Below are 19,509 nucleotides of genomic sequence, written 5' to 3'. Positions count from 1 at the left end.
ATAATTAAATCTGAAATGATATTCTCATCTTTTCCAATAAATTGGTGACATAATCATCTTATTACTCTACTCACAATCAATAGATGGTGGCTTGTAATTAAAAACAGAGAATGTGCCAAGCCAGGAACTTGGAAAGAAATGGTTACAAGAAAGCAATTTCTCACCAAGTTGATTTACTATATCATCATCGTGAAAACTGTTTTGCTGAGGAAAAATAAATCTATCAGTAGACTACTTTTAATAGGGTGCATGGATGTGATAGAGATAGCCAAATCTATAAAAAAATATTGTCAAGCGCCAAGGAAATCAGGAGATTTAGATTCAAATGAGTATAAAAATCTATTGCAACTTAAGCTCTCTACAACAATCTGAGTTACTAACGGTCAAGAGAAATGAGCAGGAATTATGGCATTCAAGGCTGGCTGGATATTTATCTTTTGTGGGTGTGCAAGGACTCATGACTGATGACACATTTGACCCCTCCCTCAGGCTCAGCCTGATTATCTCCTACAAATATTCTAAACTAGTTTGATACCCCTGCTTTGCTATGAAACTATGTGGTTGGGCTTAGTTTTTGGGGTGGAAAATAAGGTGGGGAGATTCTGCCTGTGCCTATCAGCATCCATCGGTATTCATCTGGCTAGCGTCCTGTCAGAATGTGAGAGAGTGGAGGGCTGTTTGGAAACTGAAGCAGTATTTGCCGCGTGAGCAAGAAGGAGACAGCAAGGAGCCTGGGTGTGGCTTAGCTCAACTGTTCTGTACTAAAGCTGCTTGATACTGTGAAACTAAAACTGACACTAAAACTCCTCTGCTTTTGTTTTGCATTTGGAACAGATTTCTATTCAGGCGGGGAGAGGGAGTAGAAGTCCTTAGCATCAGAGCGTGTTGATAATAATAATGTAGGAAATACTAATGCTCTGATAGTCATTTCAAAAAATCATTTCTTAGTGAGCACCTAGAAGCCAAGAAGAACATACGTGCCCAATTCCAAGTTTGTAGGCTGTACAGTTCTAGAGATTTTGTAATGATGCATGAGTGGTATTTCGCAGATAGATAGATAGATAGATAGATAGATAGATAGATAGATAGATAGATAGATAGATAGATAGATATAGATATACTACTCTGAAACTCCCTTTTTATGACCCTATAATCCCTTAATTATTCAGAATAGAGTTGGGATGACTGGATGGAGCTGAGCATTTACTGGCTGGATGCCCTTCCTGATGCCCTGAGAAGTTCATAACATTTTTTTTTCTTGGTGCCCTAAGAGAGAAATGTCTGCTGCTTCCAAGGATTGAACTCTCAACCTTTCGAATTGGAGGCGAGTGTCTTCATCACTAGACTACCTCCACCACCGCTAAATATGCTGCTCTATTATACCTAAAAACCTACACCTAAAATCTAATGAAACTACGAAGAAATTTATGTACCGAAAATGTATTTTAAGGAACAGCTGAAATCTGTGTAATCTTTATTTATTTTCCTCCCCTGTTTCTCTCAGCTCCTTGTTTAGGTGGTACTTACTTCTGCCACAGCAACATGTGTATCAATAATTCCTTGGTTTGCAATGGCGTTCAGAACTGTGCGTATCCATGGGATGAAAATCATTGCAAAGGTGAGTAGTGCCTAAAATGCTGGTTGGCAGAGGCACAATTTTTTCCCCCTTATTTTCCTCCCCCCAAACTAAGCCCGATCACATATTTTTTGTAGCTTATGTCCGTTCAAAAGAAAGGTCTTTATCCCATATTCACATTTAAAATAGCAATTGATTTGCCAGAAATAGCCAATTTTGCAAACTTAATGCAGGCCTCTGAAGGGCATATATCATTTCTGCTACTTCCAAAAGAATTTCAATTGGCTGACTAGCCACAATGTGTGTCATGATTATTTCTCCATTAAGTGTGTTACTGCATTCATCACTAACCTCTCTTGGAAAATTACAGACAAGCAGTGTATCTGTTTATCCATTCTGTTTACCCGCGTTTGATTAATGTACATGAAATTACGGGCGTGACAATGATTGCTTAAAAATTAAAGGCATTCTAACTCAACTTTTTCAAGCAAACTTCCTCTAGCAAATCAAATGCCATTTGGAATTTGTTGACCAGGCTCTCTTCCCATATTGAGATTCAGCTGAAACGTTGCCATTCGCACCATCTAATTAGAGAATGCCCCTCGCAAAACCCGAAGCCAAGCTCTTCAATTTAACTAGCCTCCTAATTAGCGTGTACTTCAGACTTCTACTTAACGAGCTGTTACAACGAGTTTGTGTATATTTAGACGTAGCACAGGCCAATCGGCTCTTGAGTTCCTTTTCAGAGGAATGCATCTATTGAATTTAGCAGTGTCGATGGCCCTGTTGACTTCTGGTCTAGTTGCGTGTGGATCAAAATTTTCTTGTATTTGTGCAAGCTGCAGTTGCTTGCGAAAGAGCAAATTGTAGTCGAAAAGACGAGGCATGGGGAGGGTGATGTAACGGTTGTGGGAATGTTGGGAGATGGGGCGAAGAGATGCTGTCAAGGGAAGAGATAGCATGTTCCTCAGCTGTGTAAGGGACAAAGAAAGAGGCTCAGAGGGATACCTTCCATAATCGCTCAGTCTATAAAGCTGACAGTGGGAGAATTGTACTTTCAGACTTGCAAGATTCTGTTAACGTAGCTCTACAATAAGGTAGGATTAGCTTATCTGATCATGCTTCCAGTCCAGTCTACCTAGGAAGGCTGACATTTTGGAACCCTGATTTTCCTAACGTACCACCATTCATTGGTCCCAAACCCCAAGGACAATACTGATGGACTTGTTCTTCAGTAGCAGGTGGAGAGCCATGGGTTCCTCATTCTCAGTCAAAATATCATTCCTCTTTGACTAGCAGAAGATAGAAATAGCAGCCCAAAGATAGAAATTAAGAATAAAGTTAGTAGCTTAAAACATATTTATGTCTGCTACCATGGAGTATGACCAAAAGGAACATTTGACCCACAGCTTTGTGGATTTGTTTGTTGAATTCCTATACCGCCCATCTCATCTAAGTGACTCTGGGCAGTTCTCGACAACATAATTTTGATGCGGCTGAGATTAGTCTCCGTGTAACAACAGGGGGTTACTATCTAATAACAACACACTGTGGAATTCCTCGTTCTAATAAGAGAATGTGGTTTATTAAGAAGTGTTCTCTGTGAGATGAAGTGCCCTTTTTCCAAGCTCTTAATTTTATTAGCAAAGCTCTGCTTACTACACAGATCAAGGCCCAGTCTTTTTGTACCACAGGATATAATAGTTCAGATTTCCATATTTGAAGCCGTGTATGTTGAGAAAATGTACACTTAGGTAGTCTTTCTGATTAAAGACAGATGCAAGCTTGGGTTAACAACGTTCCTAGTCCAGGTGGTCTTCAACTTACAACAGTTCATTTAATGACCACTCAAAGTTACAACAGCACTGGAAAAAAAATGAGTTTTTCAGACTTACGACCATTCCAGCCTCCCCCATGGTTACATGATCAGAATTCAGATGCTTGGCAGCCGGCTCATATTTATGATGGTTGCAGGATCCCGGGGTCATTTGATCGCTATTTGTGACCTTCTGACTGGCAAAGTCAATGGAGAAGCCAGATTCACTTAACAATGGTGTTACTGACTTAACCGCTGCAGGGATTCACTTAATGACTGTGTCGGGAAAGGTCGCAAAATGGGGCACAAGTCACTGAACAAGTGTCTCATGTCTAGCCCAGTAATTTTGGGCTCGGTTGTGGTTGTAAGCCGAGGCTTACAACTTGTAGTTTGGATTTGAAATTGGTCTCTGATCATTTTAAGTTCTTCATTAATCCGTTTGTTGGTTGGTTTGTTTTAGAAAAGAAGAAGACAGGATTATTTGAACAGATCACCAAAACTCACGGGACGGTCATTGGAATTACTTCGGGCATCGTCTTGGTCCTCCTCATCATTTCCATCCTGGTGCAGATCAAGCAACCTCGCAAAAAAGTGATGACTTGCAAAACCACCTTCAACAAAACTGGCTTCCAGGAGGTTTTTGACCCTCCTCACTACGAACTCTTCTCCCTGAGGGACAAAGAGATTTCCGCCGATTTGGCTGACCTCTCTGAGGAACTGGAAAACTACCAGAAAATGAGGCGTTCTTCCACCGCCTCGCGGTGCATTCACGACCATCACTGTGGCTCGCAAGCCGCCACCGTGGCCAAGCAAAGCAGGACCAACCTTAGTTCCATGGAACTCCCTTTCCACAACGATTTTGCGCCTCCGCAGCCGATGAAAACTTTCAACAGCACCTTCAAGAAAAGTAGCTACACGTTCAAGCAGGCCCACGAATGTCCCGAGCAGGTAATCGAAGACCGAGTGATGGAGGAGATCCCTTGTGAAATCTACGTCCGAGGTCACGAAGACGCTGGTCAGGGTACCCTCTCGATGGATTTTTAATCTCCTCGGAAAGCAGGAATCCCAGGGCGTGTGAATAGATGTACATATATATAGGCGGACAAAACATGCCCATGTACAAAGGTGTACCATACGGGGAATTTGACGGAGATGTAAACATTCATACTTTTTTAAAAGCTTGTTGGTTTTTTTCTTTCAAGCCCGAAAGGATTCTGTAAATCTTTTTTTTCCTTCCCTTTGGTATTGCCCATCTGATGAAAGAAACAACCAAAGGTTTTGCATGGGGCTCTAGTTAGTTGACATTAAAACAAAACCAACTCGGTGCCCAAAGTCCTTTGTGATGGCCTACTGTCTGTATTGCTTCCCAGTTCCTTTCCTTTTCCTCCAGAGCTCCCAGTTTGCAGCTAGAAGTTTCATTTGTTTTTCTTAAAAAGTGGGTGCCGTACCAAGGAGCTGAATATTGGAACACGGAGCTACACTTTGGTGCAATACGATTAAGAGTCCTTGTCGTAACGTGCCACCTCAGACTCAACTGTCAGTCACCTGGGTTCGTTGGAGACACAGGTATAACCAGACTTTTCACAGCAGGGCAAAACGGTTGTTGAATGAGTCGCACCCAGTTTTGGATCTGTTCGTTAAGCGAATCGTTGCACGTGTTAAGTGAATTGTGCGGTCATTGGGCAGATCCAGCTTTCCCCATTGACCGTGCTTGTTAGAAGCTAGGCTGGGAAGATCACAAGTGATGATCGCATGAGCCTGGGATTCTGCAACCATCATAAATACATGCCACTTGCCAAGGGCCAACATTTTTATCATGCAACTGTGTGGATACTGCAACAGTCATCGATGCGAGGACCAGTTTTTCAGTGCCATTGTAATTTCAAATGGTCAGTAAACAGATTGTTGTAAGTCGGGGGCTACCTTTTAAATGTTGTCAATTCTGCTTTTCATATTGATACTTTTTTCGTGTCCCTCTGTGGCTCAGTCTTATGGTCTTCTGTGTCTGCAGTAGATTGGTCTTTCGGCTGTCTTTAGAATATAGAATAGATATTCTATTCCTTCCCTCTGGTTGCAAGTAAAATGATTTTTTTTTTTTAACTTCAAAATGGTTTTCAGGTTGGTGTGCTTCTTTGCCCCAGGTTACACAAGTTTCACAGCATATATTCTTCTTTTTCCTGGTGAGGTTAAATTAACATCACTAAATTATTACAGTGCCAGATTGAAGTTCTGCGTATTCTTATTATTTTTTAAACAGAGCAGTCCTATACTGTGTGTAGTGCTGTTTACATTGTTGGATTTTTTTTAAGGTGGTGATAATTTTAAGATTTATACCACGATTGATAAAAGTGTAAACTGTTCAGAGCAAATGTGTTTAAAATTCCCAGGCAAACAAACCTATGTTAAAAGCCAGTGAAAGCAGCATTGTACTGTTAAAAAAAAAAGAATATGGAATAGAATATAGAATAACAGCGTTGGAAGGGACTCCTGGTCAGGAATTTCAAACAAAAAAGGCCCTCTGTGTGTATAACACTGTGCCAATGTTTTGAGGACACAATACCAGCTGAGATATTCAGAATAAGCCTAGTTCTGTGATTACCCTCATTTTGAAAAACACATCAATTGGTTTTTTTTTTTCCTGGCATGCTGTAAGGTTTTAGGACATTAGGTAAATCAAGGGTTTTTACATTTGCCAAAGAAAGACCTCTTAAGGACATTAAAATATCTCTGTGGAATCAAACACACCAACAGCCAGATGCTATTGGGTATCTCCAAAAGAACAACTAGGGATGACATGATAGCAGTATTCCAGTATTTGAGGGGCTGCCAGAAAGAAAAGGGGGCCGATTTATTCTCCAAAGCACCGGAAGGCAGGACAAGAAACAATAGCTGGAAACTAATCAAGGGAAGAAGCAACCTGGAATTAAGGAGAAACTTCCTAACAGTGAGGACAGTTAATCAGTGAAGACAAAGACATCACCTCTTCTGCCACTATTCCCTTTCATGGGGGGGCCCAATACGGTGAATCTTCAAGGCTGATAGCTCTGGGTAGACCTGTCTTCCATGAATTGATCCAATCTTCTTTTAACAACCTCCAAAATTGGGACCATCATCACTCCTTCCAGAGACACATTCATTAAGGATGTTCTAGGATGGCAGATGCAGATGATACTGTAGAATTTGCTTCCATAGATGACCTTGGTCCAGTTGTTTTAAGAGATGGAGGAAAACCTATTTACTTTCTCCGTGCTCTGCATCGTTTTGTAAGGGTTAGACCAGTTCGTGGAAGTTTTGGACATCAATGGCTCTTAGTCTTAATGGAAGTGGGACTGCTTCTGCAGGAAATCAGGCTTCTTGGTCCAGTTGGTGAGTCACTTTGAGAACTGCTGGACCAGATAGACCAGGGATCCAATCCAGAAGGGCTCTGATTATGTTCTTATACATTTCGATCATGTTTTACTAATTTTTTTTTCAAAGTATGGGTAGTTCTGAACTTAGAACACTTCATTTAAGTGGCTGTTCAAAGTTACAACGGCACTGTGACTTATGACCATTTGTCAGCGTTCCAACTAACCAACTCCAAACCAATAAATTCCGAGACAGGCATTTCCTCAAAGTTCCATTTTATTAGAGTTGTCATATTGGCACATCTGGGAAAACTCAAATCGGAGCGTTCGGGTTTTCCCTTCCCAAAAGAGAAGTCAAAGATCCCACCCCTGCACCCATCAGTCCATCACATGGCCCAATCAAATTGTCGTCCCAACTAGAGATATTCCCCCAGCCGCTCCTCTCCAGGTGCAGGGCAACATGTCCTTGACTATCCGAGAAAGGAACATTGTGTCTAACCTTCTACCCCACTATGAAATCCTCCCTCCCAAATTCCCAGGCAGTAAATGTGGCAGCCTTGAAGCTGCCAAGAAAAATACGGCTTCCAAGGCTTACACCATTTTTCACACTTATGACCGTTGCAGCATCCTCATGGTCATGGGATCTAAATTCAGATGCTTGGCAACTGACTTGTATTCATGACGGTTGAAGTCTCCTGGGGTTATCTGATCACCTTTTGTGACCTGACAACCAAGATTGACTTAACTTAACAATGGTGGCAAGAAAGGTTGTAAAATGGAGCAAAATTCACTTAATAAATGTCTCACTTAGCAACACAGATTTGGGGCTGTTTTGGTCATAAGCCACCTGTAAAGAATCATAAACATCTTGGGCTTTACTTACATTGTGTAAACCATCATCAGATCATTTTAGTGCATTCTTCTGCATATCTTCCAGCTCTGTTATATCCTTTTGGAAATGAAGGGATCATAATTGTCCACAGCATTTCAGAGGAAAATGTACCATAGATTTATATAAAAGCAGTACACTGTGAACAGTATTATTTTCTTAACAATCCTTGGCATGGCATTAGCTTTTTCAACAGCCGTACACTGAGTAGACATCTCCATTTTGTTCTTCTGTATGATTCTGAGAGCTTTGTCTTGTTTGATTTCGGAGAAGCAAGACTCTATCTATGTCCGTGTGAAAATTAGGGAGTTTTATCCCAATGGGAATCATTTTACACTTACACATTTCAGCATTAACTCTCTGAACACGCTTCGTTCTTCCATCTGTAGTCTTCTTCACAAAAGCTTCGCAACTTATTCAAACTAAGAAACGCGTTGGTTAAAAGATTTTTTTTTTTTAATCCCAGAGGTCCCCAATCAAGGGGCAAAATTCCAGGAATGCAAAAATGCTGCATTGAAATTCTAATTTCCCTTTGTTTCTCACAGATCCGTCAAATTTTTATAGAACCCCATTTGGAAAAAGCCAGTATACGGCATTAAGAATAAATAGTGCTCGCTTTCTAGTTATCCGGATGTTTTATTGTTCAGGTCTTTCCCTTCTTGGAGATAAAAATAAATAAAAACACCGCCAGGCAATTTCAGTGATATTTCACTTGTTGCAAAACATTTTTTGACAGTTAATACCTGGCAACGATATCAGTCCTTTTTCAAAAGGCTTACAAGGTGATTTATGACTGTCCTTCAGCAGTCTTCAGGTTTTCTCTGAAACGTACTTGTTAAATGTCTGGAGAGATTTATAGTTTCGTTTTCCTGCAGGAACTCAAGACAGCCAATGTATCGTACTGTCTTTCGTGTTTTCTCACAACAATCCTGTTGGGTAGAGTAAGCTTTTGGTTTTTTTTGCAGGGTTTTTTTTTTTTTGCAATCATAAAGACATAAATATTTACCTATGGTTCTGTCAGGTGTGAAGAATTAAACTCCAATTAATCTGATTTATTGCTCACACTGATTCACAAGAATCTAGTCAATGAACTGGTCAACACTAAATTAGCCCTACATAATGGTATTGAGTGATGTGGCGGCCTAGAGATGGAGCTCTCGTCTCATAATCAGGAGGCTGTGAGTTCAATCCTAGGTTAGAAGCAGATATTTCTCTCTTTCAGCACGTTGAAATGATATCTGCTGAATAAAACTCCTCATTGGCAACAGGAAGGGCATCCGGCCAGTAAACACTCAGCTCCATACAGTTGCCTTGACGCCCCCTCACAAGGGATTATGGGGTCATTAAAAGATGATGATGATAAGAATTGATGGAATCCAAGAGGGGCTGGATTTAAACCGTTTGTGAAACGTAATGACTCCAGGTTGATTCCTCACTTGACTCTGCCTTCAAGCTCTGCCTTCTACATGTTTTGCAGACATGATAGGAAAGTATATACATGGTAGGGGACAAAGTATGCAGGGTGGGGTGGGCAAAAAAAGTCATGGTGCTCACAAACTTGCCAGTGAAGGTTTCCCTTCCTCCCTTTTACAGGTATGTGTGAAAAGGAGAAAGGCTACAAGCCCATCACTATGCAGATTTGTGGGTTTTTTTGCACAGTTTACGTATTTAATTGCTTCTCAGTTCTATTCCAGTTTATACTACTTTATCCCTTACAATTAAGGGTATAAAGTAAGAACTTTTGTATAAAGGCTGGATTTAAAAACCTTCCACTATTCTGTTTCTGCTCTCCAATGAGAATTTGCTGTATTTTGCTGAGGCCAACACTTATCTGGCTAAGAAGACCAACAGAAAGACGTCTCATTTCGTACTTATAATAGCAACAACACTTAGACTTATATACTGCTTCAAAGTACTTTACATTCCCCGCTAAGTGGTTTACAGAGTCAGCATAATGCCCCCAACAATCTAGGTCCTCGTTTTACCCACCTTGGAAGGATGAAAGGCTGAGTTAGCCTTGAGGAGGTTAGGATCAAACTTCTGGCTGTGAGCAGAGCTAGCTTGAAATATAGCATTCTAACCACTGTGCAACCAAGGAAGGAAGGAAGGAAGGAAGGAAGGAAGGAAGGAAGGCTGAATTAACCTTAGTAATATTTATTTTTAAAAAATAATATGTTCTCAATTGCATTGGTATGGCCTCCACTTTCTCAGTTCTATTGGTATGGCCCCCACTTTTTAAACCAACCATTTATAAATAAAGGGCAACTTGGATGCACCTTAATTTTGTATGACTTATGTGGTATTCCCTTTCAAGTATTGTGCAACCAATGGATTATCAGTGTTCATGCCAGCAACTGTAAATCACAGTGTTGTCACTTGTGAAACACACTTCAGCTTCTTTGCCATTTAGTCTTTAGTCTCCTGTTTCTTTCAACTTTCTTTATACTGTATGTCATTTTTTCACTCTGTGATCTTACCACGCTGATGGGCAATGCTTTGTACTGAGAACTGAATATAAACCAAACTTACACCACAAGTGGAATCTGTTTGCAGATTTTTGTTGAACTTTGCAGAAGAATATTATTTAAGTTTAAGTTTTTGAGTGTTAAAAACAAAACAAAACAGCAAGCCCCTTTAATGTAATACAAATTTCTGGATGAGCTGTATCCACTCAGCAAACCAGGATATATATATATATATAAAAACCTGAGATCCTAAGACCAAACATGACCCCCAAAGAAGGTTCCTACAAATCTCCCCAAACCAGTCTGGTTTTTAATTATACGGTGGTAATTGTGTAGAAAAAAGGCTGCACTGAACTTCTGAAAAAGAGACTTCAATCTGATGAATAAATAAGACCAACGAAGTATAATCAATAGATAAAAAGATAAATGTCGTTTGACTACAACTTGTCTCTGTTGTCTTGATAGTTACGCCCATGTTGTTTTCTTAAGAAAAATGGAAGTTGAATAAACTTTGCCACTTCGGTATAATTGACAAATGGTCTCTCTTGAAGATCTCCCCTTTATCAAGGGGCGTAATAGTCATGTGTAATTAATCTGATGTGATACGTAATGTGATTCTAATGGACCTGAAATCTAAAGTGAATCAAATCAAAACAACCTTCCAAGGTCTAGAGAAAAGAAGGAATAGGGGTGACATGATAGGAGGATTCCAGAATTTGAGGGGCTGCCCCAAAGAAGACCTTTTTTCCAAAGCACCAGAGGGCAAGACAAGGAACAACGGATGGAAACTAATCCAGGAGAGAAGCAATCTGGGATTAAGGAGACACTTCCTAACAGTGAGGACAATTAACCAGTGGAACAGCTTGCCACCAGAAGTTGTGGATACTCTTGTACTCTTATCTTACCACTGGAGGTTTTTAAGAAAAGACAACACCCACTTGTAGGAAATGGTACAGGGCAGTGATAGCTAACCTTTTTAGTACCGAGTCCCCAAAGCGCACGCTCACACACACACCCAAAATACAATCCGTGTGCAAATCTCCGTGCATGCTCCATACATGCACATGCACCCCCCATGCCCTATCTCCCTCCGCGCATGCACGCATGTCCCCTGTGCATGTGTAGCAGAGACCCAAAGACCAGATGGCTGGCAGGAGGCGCATGCCTGCATGTGCAGCCGAGCTGAGCTGGGGCAGCAGCTCGTGCGCCCACATACATGCCATAGGTTTGCCATCACAGGTATAGGGTCTTCTGCTAGAGCCAGGGGGTTGGAATAGAAGACCTCAAAGGTCCCTTCCAGCTCTAGTCATTTGAATTTGAATTCCTTTTTTTTTTCCTGCCCATAAAAGTTGCTACCCTTGAAATGTCACCCAAATGCCAGTGGTAGCCCCTCAATGCATCCCTTTCGCCATTCCTGAAACTGGATAGATCAGTGGTCACCAACCAGTGGGCCGGGGACCACTGGTGGTCTGTGAGAAAATTTTGGTGGTCCGCAGAGAAATGTCACCTCCAGAGCAATTAATCCAGGCTGTGCAGGCCGCCCACATGGCCCGCGGGAACACAAGGTTTGCGTCACTTGCATTGTGAACAACACGAGGTAGTGCGGGGAGGGGGGAAAGGGTGGAGTGGGGGAACTTGCTCCACTTGCCCCACACACCTGACCTGGCCACTGGGCTGCTTCTTTCCATTTCTTTCTTCTTCTGCTTTTGGCTAAATGCAAGGAAAGCAGCAAAAGTCTTTCTTTCTCTCCCCCAAACTCTGCCAGGAATGAGTCTTTGGGACCCTGCAAGGCCTCCTGCTCCAAGAGGCTGTGCCGGCGCAACAAGTCTCACAAAGACTCATTTCTGGTGGAGTTTGGGGGAGAGAAAGAAAGACTTCTGCTGTTTTCCTTGCATGAAGCCAAAAGTCTCTCCCCGCACTCCCGAGAACGGAGCTCTATCCTGTGATCTCAAATAAAGTATGACCAATCGGTAGGAAAACGGGGTGAGGAATTTTCCTGCAGACTTTTTGGGGGATTTTCCCAGGGTCTCTGGTCCATAGGATTTAAAATTATGAGTTTGGTAGTCCCTGAGATCCAAAAGGTTGGCAACCCCTGGGATGCATGTCCTGCATGCCAAAACGCAATGTAAAAAGGAAAGGGTGTCGGCGGGGGCGGGGGGGGGAGTTTTTTTGTAAGCAAACCCAAGACAAACAAGGGCCTTAAGCAAAACAAGACAAACCCACGGTCAGTTTCTCAAGAAAAAGGAAAATGTTCTTCCTGATTCTTCTTTAAAAATCTTGGGCTTGATCTCATCTTGAAAGGAGCTGACAAAATGCGTTTCTTTAAAACTTCAAAAGGAAGACATGTGCTTTGATGGACAGAAAGCTGAACATTAAAACAGTGGAAGCTGATAGCTTCTCCCTCCCTCCCTTCCAATTTAGCTAGAGAAGCGCAGGCTGGAAAGAAAGAAAGAAAGAAAGAAAACAGGAGAAAAGATACAGAAATGAACGTTGATGGACTCTGTAATTTGATAGTAACAACAAAGGCGAGAAAGTAGAGAATCATCTTTGCGGGAAAATAGTATTTTACCCTCAGGTGGAATAGCTCACCAGGGCCTTTGTTCACCCCACACACTCTTGTCCAGGGTTCACTTAGCTGGGGATTAATTCCATTAATTCAACTGCATACAGGGTAGTCGTTGCTTTACAACTGGTAAAACAGTTGATGGTTCAAAAGGGACTTCTGACCATTTTTTCACACTTTATGACCGTTGCAGCATCCCCATGGTCACATGATCAAAATTTGGCCGCTTGACAGCTGGTTCCTATTTATGATGTTTGCAACGTCCCAGGGTCCCACGTTCTGGAGAACCGGTAGCGGAAATTTTGAGTAATTCAGAGAACCGGCAAATCCCACCTCTGACTGGCCCCGCCAACCCCATCTCTTCTCTGCCTCCCACTGAGTCCCAGCTGATCGGCTGGGTCTTCTTTGGTTGCCCTGCACAGGAGAACGGAGCTGGAAAGCAGGTTAGTGGGGTGGGGAGGGAATGGGATTTTGCAATAACTTTCTCCTGCCATGCCCACCAAGCCACACCCAGAGAATCCGTAGTAAAAAAAATTGAATCCCACCACTGCTTCACAGCCCTCTCTAAGCAGTTTACAAAGTTAGCCTATTGCCCCCACTCAACAATCTGGGTCATTTTACCCACCTTGGAAGGATGGAAAACCGAGTCAACCTTGAGCCTGTCAAGACTGAACTCCAAAAAGTGGGAGAATCAGCCTGCAATATTGCATTCTAAAGATTGTGCCAGGAAGGAAGGAAGGAAGGAAGGAAGGAAGGAAGGAAGGAAGGAAGGAAGGAAGGAAGGAAGGAAGGAAGGAAGGAAGGGCAATTACACTTAGACTGATATACCACTTCACAGTGCTTTACAGACCACTCTAAGCAGTTTACAGAGTCAGCCTCTTGCCCCCACCCAACAATCTGGGTCCTCATTTTACCCACCTTGGAAGGATGGAAGGCTGAGTCAGCCTTGAGCTGGTCAGGATCAAACTGCCAAATTGCAGCCAGCCGGCAGCCGGCAGAAGTAGCCTGCAGTACTGCACTCTAACCATTGCACCACTGCAGCTCACGTCCTATCATTTACTATCATGTAAATACATGATAGTAGCCAAGCACCTGGATTGTGGGGAATGCTGTGATGGTTACAGGTGTGAGGATTGGTCTTAAGTCACTTATTTTTTCATGCCGTTGTAACTTGGAATGGTTTTAAGTCAAGGCCTGCCTGTATTCAATAAATCCTGGTCAAAGAACCATTGTTTGTGGAAGAGTCCAGTCTGTAAGGATGATTTTATTTGCTTAAAGTCTGCAAATCTTAGGAAGGATTTTTCATGAAAATTACTGAGCAGTTTGGAAAAGCAACATGCGTATTATTCCATGTCAGCTAACCATCTCTTTTCCTCTACTTTTTCTCACTCAGAGAAGCACTGTCCTGCTGTGGACAAATGACAAAAACCCCAAAGTGTTATTTTCTGGGCTGTTAGAAACCTTTGATTCGGCTTCTTTCCCATTCAATTTAATTAGGAAGAGAGAGTCTTCATTGCATATTATTGTGTTTATCCACCAGAGCAGTCTACCAAAGAGTCTGCCTTGGCGAACCCCTAATATAATTGTGGGACATTAAGGAAATTAAACTTGCACTGAAAAACAAACCTCTTTTGAGCCTTTACAAGGAACTTTTGTGGTAGTGTAAACAGTTCGTTTTGTGCCCGTTTCAAAGTTACGACGACACTAGAAAAAATGTGAATTATGACCGTTTTTGACAGTTACCACCTTTGCCGCATCACCATGATCATGGAGCAAAACTCACTTAACCAACGTCTTGCTTAACAGCAGAAATGTTGGGCTCCATTGTGGTCATAACTCGAGGACTACCTGTATAGAAATGGCTTGAAAGGTTGTGAAATCTAAACCAAAATTCTGGTCCCACTTGTGCTAGTCAGTTAAGAATAACCTGCATATTACAATGGTTGGGTTCACGTTACACAGTACGCAGACAAACAACATTGGGGAATAATGTAATGTGTGAACTCCTAATATTTTAGCTGAGGTTGTATTATTTTTGTAATCCATTGCCCCAAAGTAAGTCAGTGGTTATTATTTTTCTTTGCTTTGCTTTGCTGTTTTCTCTTTCTTGCTTTTCCCTAACCTTTGTTTCTTCTATATTTTCATCTTATGACAAAACTTAACCACAAAATATTATTTTAAAAATAGCAGTGTTTATCAGCTTCAGCAACTGTTCTGACCCGGCTCCCAAACACAACAAATCCTCTGTAGTTAAAAAAATGTCCCCTTTATTAGCAGCCCTGCCAAAAAGTGTCTCTCGCAACAGGCTAACAAGTCCATCCATCCGGAAGATGAATAGTTGTCCTCCACATCTATTCATCTCCACCCCCTGCCTTTTATCCCCAGAGCTAAGGTGGGGCTTCACTATCAGCAGTGGCTCTTCCATCCAAAGGATCGGCTCATAGATTTCCACTGCTCTCCTCTCCTCGCATCAGGTACTGGACCCAGTTGTCCCTCCTCTTCCTCATCAGCCATCTCCAGACCTGGGGGCTGTTGAGTCTCCACCTGAGGGCCGATGGACGGCTCAGGCTCCACTTCTGTCTCTCTCTCTCTCTCTCTCTCTGACCGCTCCATTTCCTCTTCCCCCTCGGAGCTCTCAGGTTGCTTTGATATTGATCCTGACTCCCACGCCTCCTCTTCCTCCTCCTCCTCCTCCTCTGATTTGGCTGCTGGAGGGGCCAGTGGCCAATAGGCCACAACAGCAACTTTAAGATGTGTGGACATCAACTCCACACATCTTGCAGTTGCTGAGGTTGACAAAGCCTGTTCTAATCTGTTTAGGTGTACGCTTTTCAGGCGCGGAAATGTGGGTCTCCAAATGAAATAGAATATTGGAAGAAGATTTGGTGCAGGATAGAGGAGTGGCATTTCACCTCCCATTCACAATTACTTGCAAGATGCACTTCAGAATCCAATAAACTTTACAATGTCCTTTAAATCAAACCCCGATGCCTGGTGATGTCAGAGACGAATGGCTCCAAATGGGATTGTGCTGTAAGAAAGAGGCTGGAAGAAAATGAAGGTGGATAGGTCAAACCGATGTGATAACGAGGATGAAAATTGATTTATTAGAAAACTCTTCGGTAAAGATGTTTTATTCTCCAAACTCTGATCTCCCCACCTTTGAGAAAAAGCTAATCCTTTTAGGAGGGATTAGGAGCAGAAGGAGATTCGCTATAAAGTCTTTCGATTAAGCTTTTAGGGTCACGGCTGATCTGGCAAAGAAATCAACCCGAGCGTTTCAAAGGGCTGGCGTGACGATTTGGTGTCACGATAATGCAAAACCTTTTTTTAAAAAAATGGCTATAAATGAATAGGATAGATAGATAGTGAGAAATGGGAACTGTTATTGCTATTAAATGTTCCTTTAGTAAAGTGGATTAGTTGCAGAGGTGGTTATTCAGCAGGTTCTGACCAGTTCTGGAGAACCGATAGCGGAAATTTTGAGTAGTTTGGAGAAGCGGCAAATCCCACCTCTGACTGGCCCCGACCCATCTCTTCTCTGCCTCCCATTGAGTCCCAGCTGATTGGCTGGGTCTTCCTTTTATTGCCCTGCACAGGAGAACGGAGCTGGAAAGCAGGTTAGTGGGGTGGGGAGGGAATGGAGATTTTCCAGTAACCTTCCCCCAGGAGTAGGGAGGGAATGGGGATTTTGTAGTATCCTTCCCCTGCCACGCCCACCAAGCCACGCCCACAGAACTGGTAGTAAAAAAAAAATTGAATCCCACCACTGGTTAGTATTGGTTTTAATATTTAAGGCTGACAGTTTGAAACCAATGGCCTCTGTTGCATAAAGAAAGCACAAGGAGAAATTGGGGGAGGGAGAATTCAATCTCCCAGGGATGATGATTGTGATGAGGGTTTGTTTAATGCGTATGCCACCTGACTTGCAGCGATTGTAATAGCTAAACATAGCTAGCCCTAGATCTTAGGGGAGGCGTCGGCAGCCTTAAAGAGCCACAGAGGTCCTAACCAGCAGCCTCTGTCCAATTCTGGAGCTGGTCGGAAGTCTGGTTCCCCACCATAGAGTCTCCTCCTAGTGTGGTGTCCTTTTCCTCTGCTGACTAAAAGTCTGGTTCCCCCACCATAGAGTCTCCTCCTAGTGTGGTGTCCTTTTTCCTCTGCTGACTAAAAGTCTGGTTCCCCCACCATAGAGTCTCCTCCTAGTGTGGTGTCCTTTTTCCTCTGCTGACTAAAGTCTGGTTCCCCCACCATAGAGTCTCCTCCTAGTGTGGTGTCCTTTTTCCTCTGCTGACCTAAAGTCTGGTTCCCCCACCATAGAGTCTCCTCCTAGTGTGGTGTCCTTTTTCCTCTGCTGACTAAAAGTCTGGTTCCCCCACCATAGAGTCTCCTCCTAGTGTGGTGTCCTTTTTCCTCTACTGACTAAAAGTCTGGTTCCCCCACCATAGAGTCTCCTCCTAGTGTGGTGTCCTTTTTCCTCTGCTGACTAAAAGTCTGGTTCCCCCACCATAGAGTCTCCTCCTAGTGTGGTGTCCTTTTTCCTCTACTGACTAAAAGTCTGGTTCCCCCACCATAGAGTCTCCTCCTAGTGTGGTGTCCTTTTTCCTCTGCTGACTAAAAAGTCTGGTTCCCCCCACCATAGAGTCTCCTCCTAGCGCGGCGTCCTTTTTCCTCTATCTGTCCTAAACAAAAGCCCTATCAAATGTAGAAAACCCACCCCTTGCCATAGAGCGCCTCCTCCTGGCACACTGTGCTTCCCCTCTCCCTCCCCAACCGGAAACTCCTCTCAAAACCGTGGTGCTGACAGGGCGCTGCAGCAGAGGGATGAAAGGGCTACATGTGGCTCCAGAGCTGCAGGTTGCTGATCCTTGACTTAGGGGGATTGCCCTCTTGGAGAATAGCGTTGGAAATGAGAGAATTTGCAGAAAGGGGTTTTTAAAAAGCAAGTAAAAAGATGATTTTTCCTTTCATGAAGGTGGAGAATTTCCCTTGTGCTTTGTTTTAAATAAAGAGCTTTACACAATCTGACTGCCGTTCTTTTTCACTTAATAACAATTCAGAGAAGTGGTTGAAAATGGTCCAGATGCGGCCAAAAGGTTGCCATCAAAGCTCTGACTCTATTTTCGGGGGGGGGGGCTGCACCTTGGTCAAGCCAGGTGTGTGGGATTATCAACAGCTGTCACCTGCCACCCAGCAATGTCCAAGCCACCCACGCTGCGACTCATAGCTCATTTGAAGATGACGTTCTCGGAGGATGATTTTTCAGCCCGAGGTTTTCCCAGGTCTTATCTGAAAATGTCAGGAATTGCATCAAAACGGGCCTTGTGCCTGCCTGCAGAAGGACTTCTTGACATGTCAACTCCGATCTCGCTGGCGTGGCATCCCCGAACTTCGTGCAAGGTGATGCACACAACAGCTTAACCATCCTATTTCTCTCTTGCTCTGCACAGTCCCACGGCTTGGGCTTCCTTTTGTTTCCCTTTGTGACATCCCAGATGGCATTTAAAACATTTTGCAAACCAAAGTGCCCTCTGCTGGCTACGTCAAGGAAAAGATCCAACCTCCAAGTTTGTCCAGCTTCTCCGCGGGTTTGCAAGCCACAAGGTCAACAATTATTTGTCAATTGCTTACAAAATAATAGGTATAAATAAAAACATAGTTATGAATACTTGGATACATATAAGAAAAATAAAAGAAACAATAGGACAGGGACGGTAGGCATGTTGGTGCGCTTATGCAGGCCCCCTACAGACCTCTTAGGAAAGGGGTGCGCTACCATGCTTTTACAACGTGAACAAAGTTCAAAATTACGGCTACTCACTGGGAACAAATGAAATCAGCCTACCTCCTTGAAAAGCTACAGTGCCGCCAATACATCCATTTCAGTTTCATGCAGTATTTTAGGTCTTGAAAGCGGATTTGGGGATTTTGGGATTCCCAGTTAAAATGATCCATGAGAAGCTTGCTTTGTCTGCAGGCCTGGCTGCCTGTGTGTCTATCTTCTCTATCTATCTATCATCTCTGTCTGTCTATCTACCATCTATTTGTCTGTCTACTATCTACCTACCTATCTATCTAATCTATCTATCAATCATATGACTATCTATCTAATCTCTATCATATGTCTATCTACTATCTATGATCTATCTATCTATATCTAATCTCTATCATATCTGTCTGTCTATCTATCTATCTATGACGGATCTATCTATCTATCTATCTATCTATCTATCTATCTATCAATCATATCTGTCTGTATGTCTATCTACTATCTATCTATCATCTATCTATCTATCTATCTATCTATCTATCTATCTATCTATCTATCGATCTATCTATCTATCTATCTATCAATCTATCACTATTTTTGATGTCACCCACTCCCAACAGCTCTGGAGAGCTCTCCAGAGAAATAAAAATAAAAATTAAAGATACCAAGATGGCAGAACTGGCCAGACCAGACTGAAATGGAAAAACAAACAAACCCCAAGGGGGCTTTGCTGACCCTCACTAAAAGGCTGGGAGAAGAGCCAGATCTTCAATCCCCTTTGAAGCATCCCGGCCTCGTGTGATTTACCATTTTGCACCCTTGCAGGCAGCTTCAATCAAGCAAAATCAATGAGGGAAGCCAGATTTGTTTAACGACCGCATGATTCACTTAACAACTGCAGTGGTTTGCTTAATGACCATGCCCCCCAAAAGGCTCATAAAATTGGACACAACTTCCTTGACTTGCTCAGCAATGGAAACTCTGCTCCCAATTATGGTCATCAGTCAAGGACCTGCATTGCAAGATACCTTGTGGTGGAGCCATTCTCATTTCATGCAGAAGGAAGATGCTGCCTTTGGCCAG

At 42.8% G+C, this 19,509-nt stretch overlaps 1 protein-coding gene across 3 annotated transcripts in view; it reads left to right on the top strand.

The window, feature by feature from the left end:
* NETO2 (neuropilin and tolloid like 2) overlaps nt 1–10,615 on the top strand; it is a 36,973-nt gene extending 26,358 nt beyond the window's left edge. For 2 of the 3 annotated variants that reach the window (XM_087940669.1, XM_087940668.1), the window contains exons 8-9: nt 1,505–1,618; nt 3,853–10,164. In XM_087940669.1, coding sequence (XP_087796795.1) covers nt 1,505–1,618; nt 3,853–4,436 — 698 coding nt within the window. In that variant the 3' untranslated portion in view covers nt 4,437–10,164. Of the gene's footprint in view, nt 1–1,504; nt 1,619–3,852 lie in introns of all 3 variants that reach the window. The other variant, XM_087940670.1, reaches the window with a different exon arrangement.
* Nucleotides 10,616–19,509: the final 8,894 nt, after the last annotated feature.

The sequence above is a fragment of the Pseudonaja textilis genome, chromosome 11 (genome assembly GCF_049901715.1).
Source record: "Pseudonaja textilis isolate UNSWEBS1 chromosome 11, rPseTex1.2, whole genome shotgun sequence".
NCBI lineage: Eukaryota > Metazoa > Chordata > Lepidosauria > Squamata > Elapidae > Pseudonaja > Pseudonaja textilis.
This window is presented reverse-complemented; position numbering and strand designations above follow the sequence as displayed.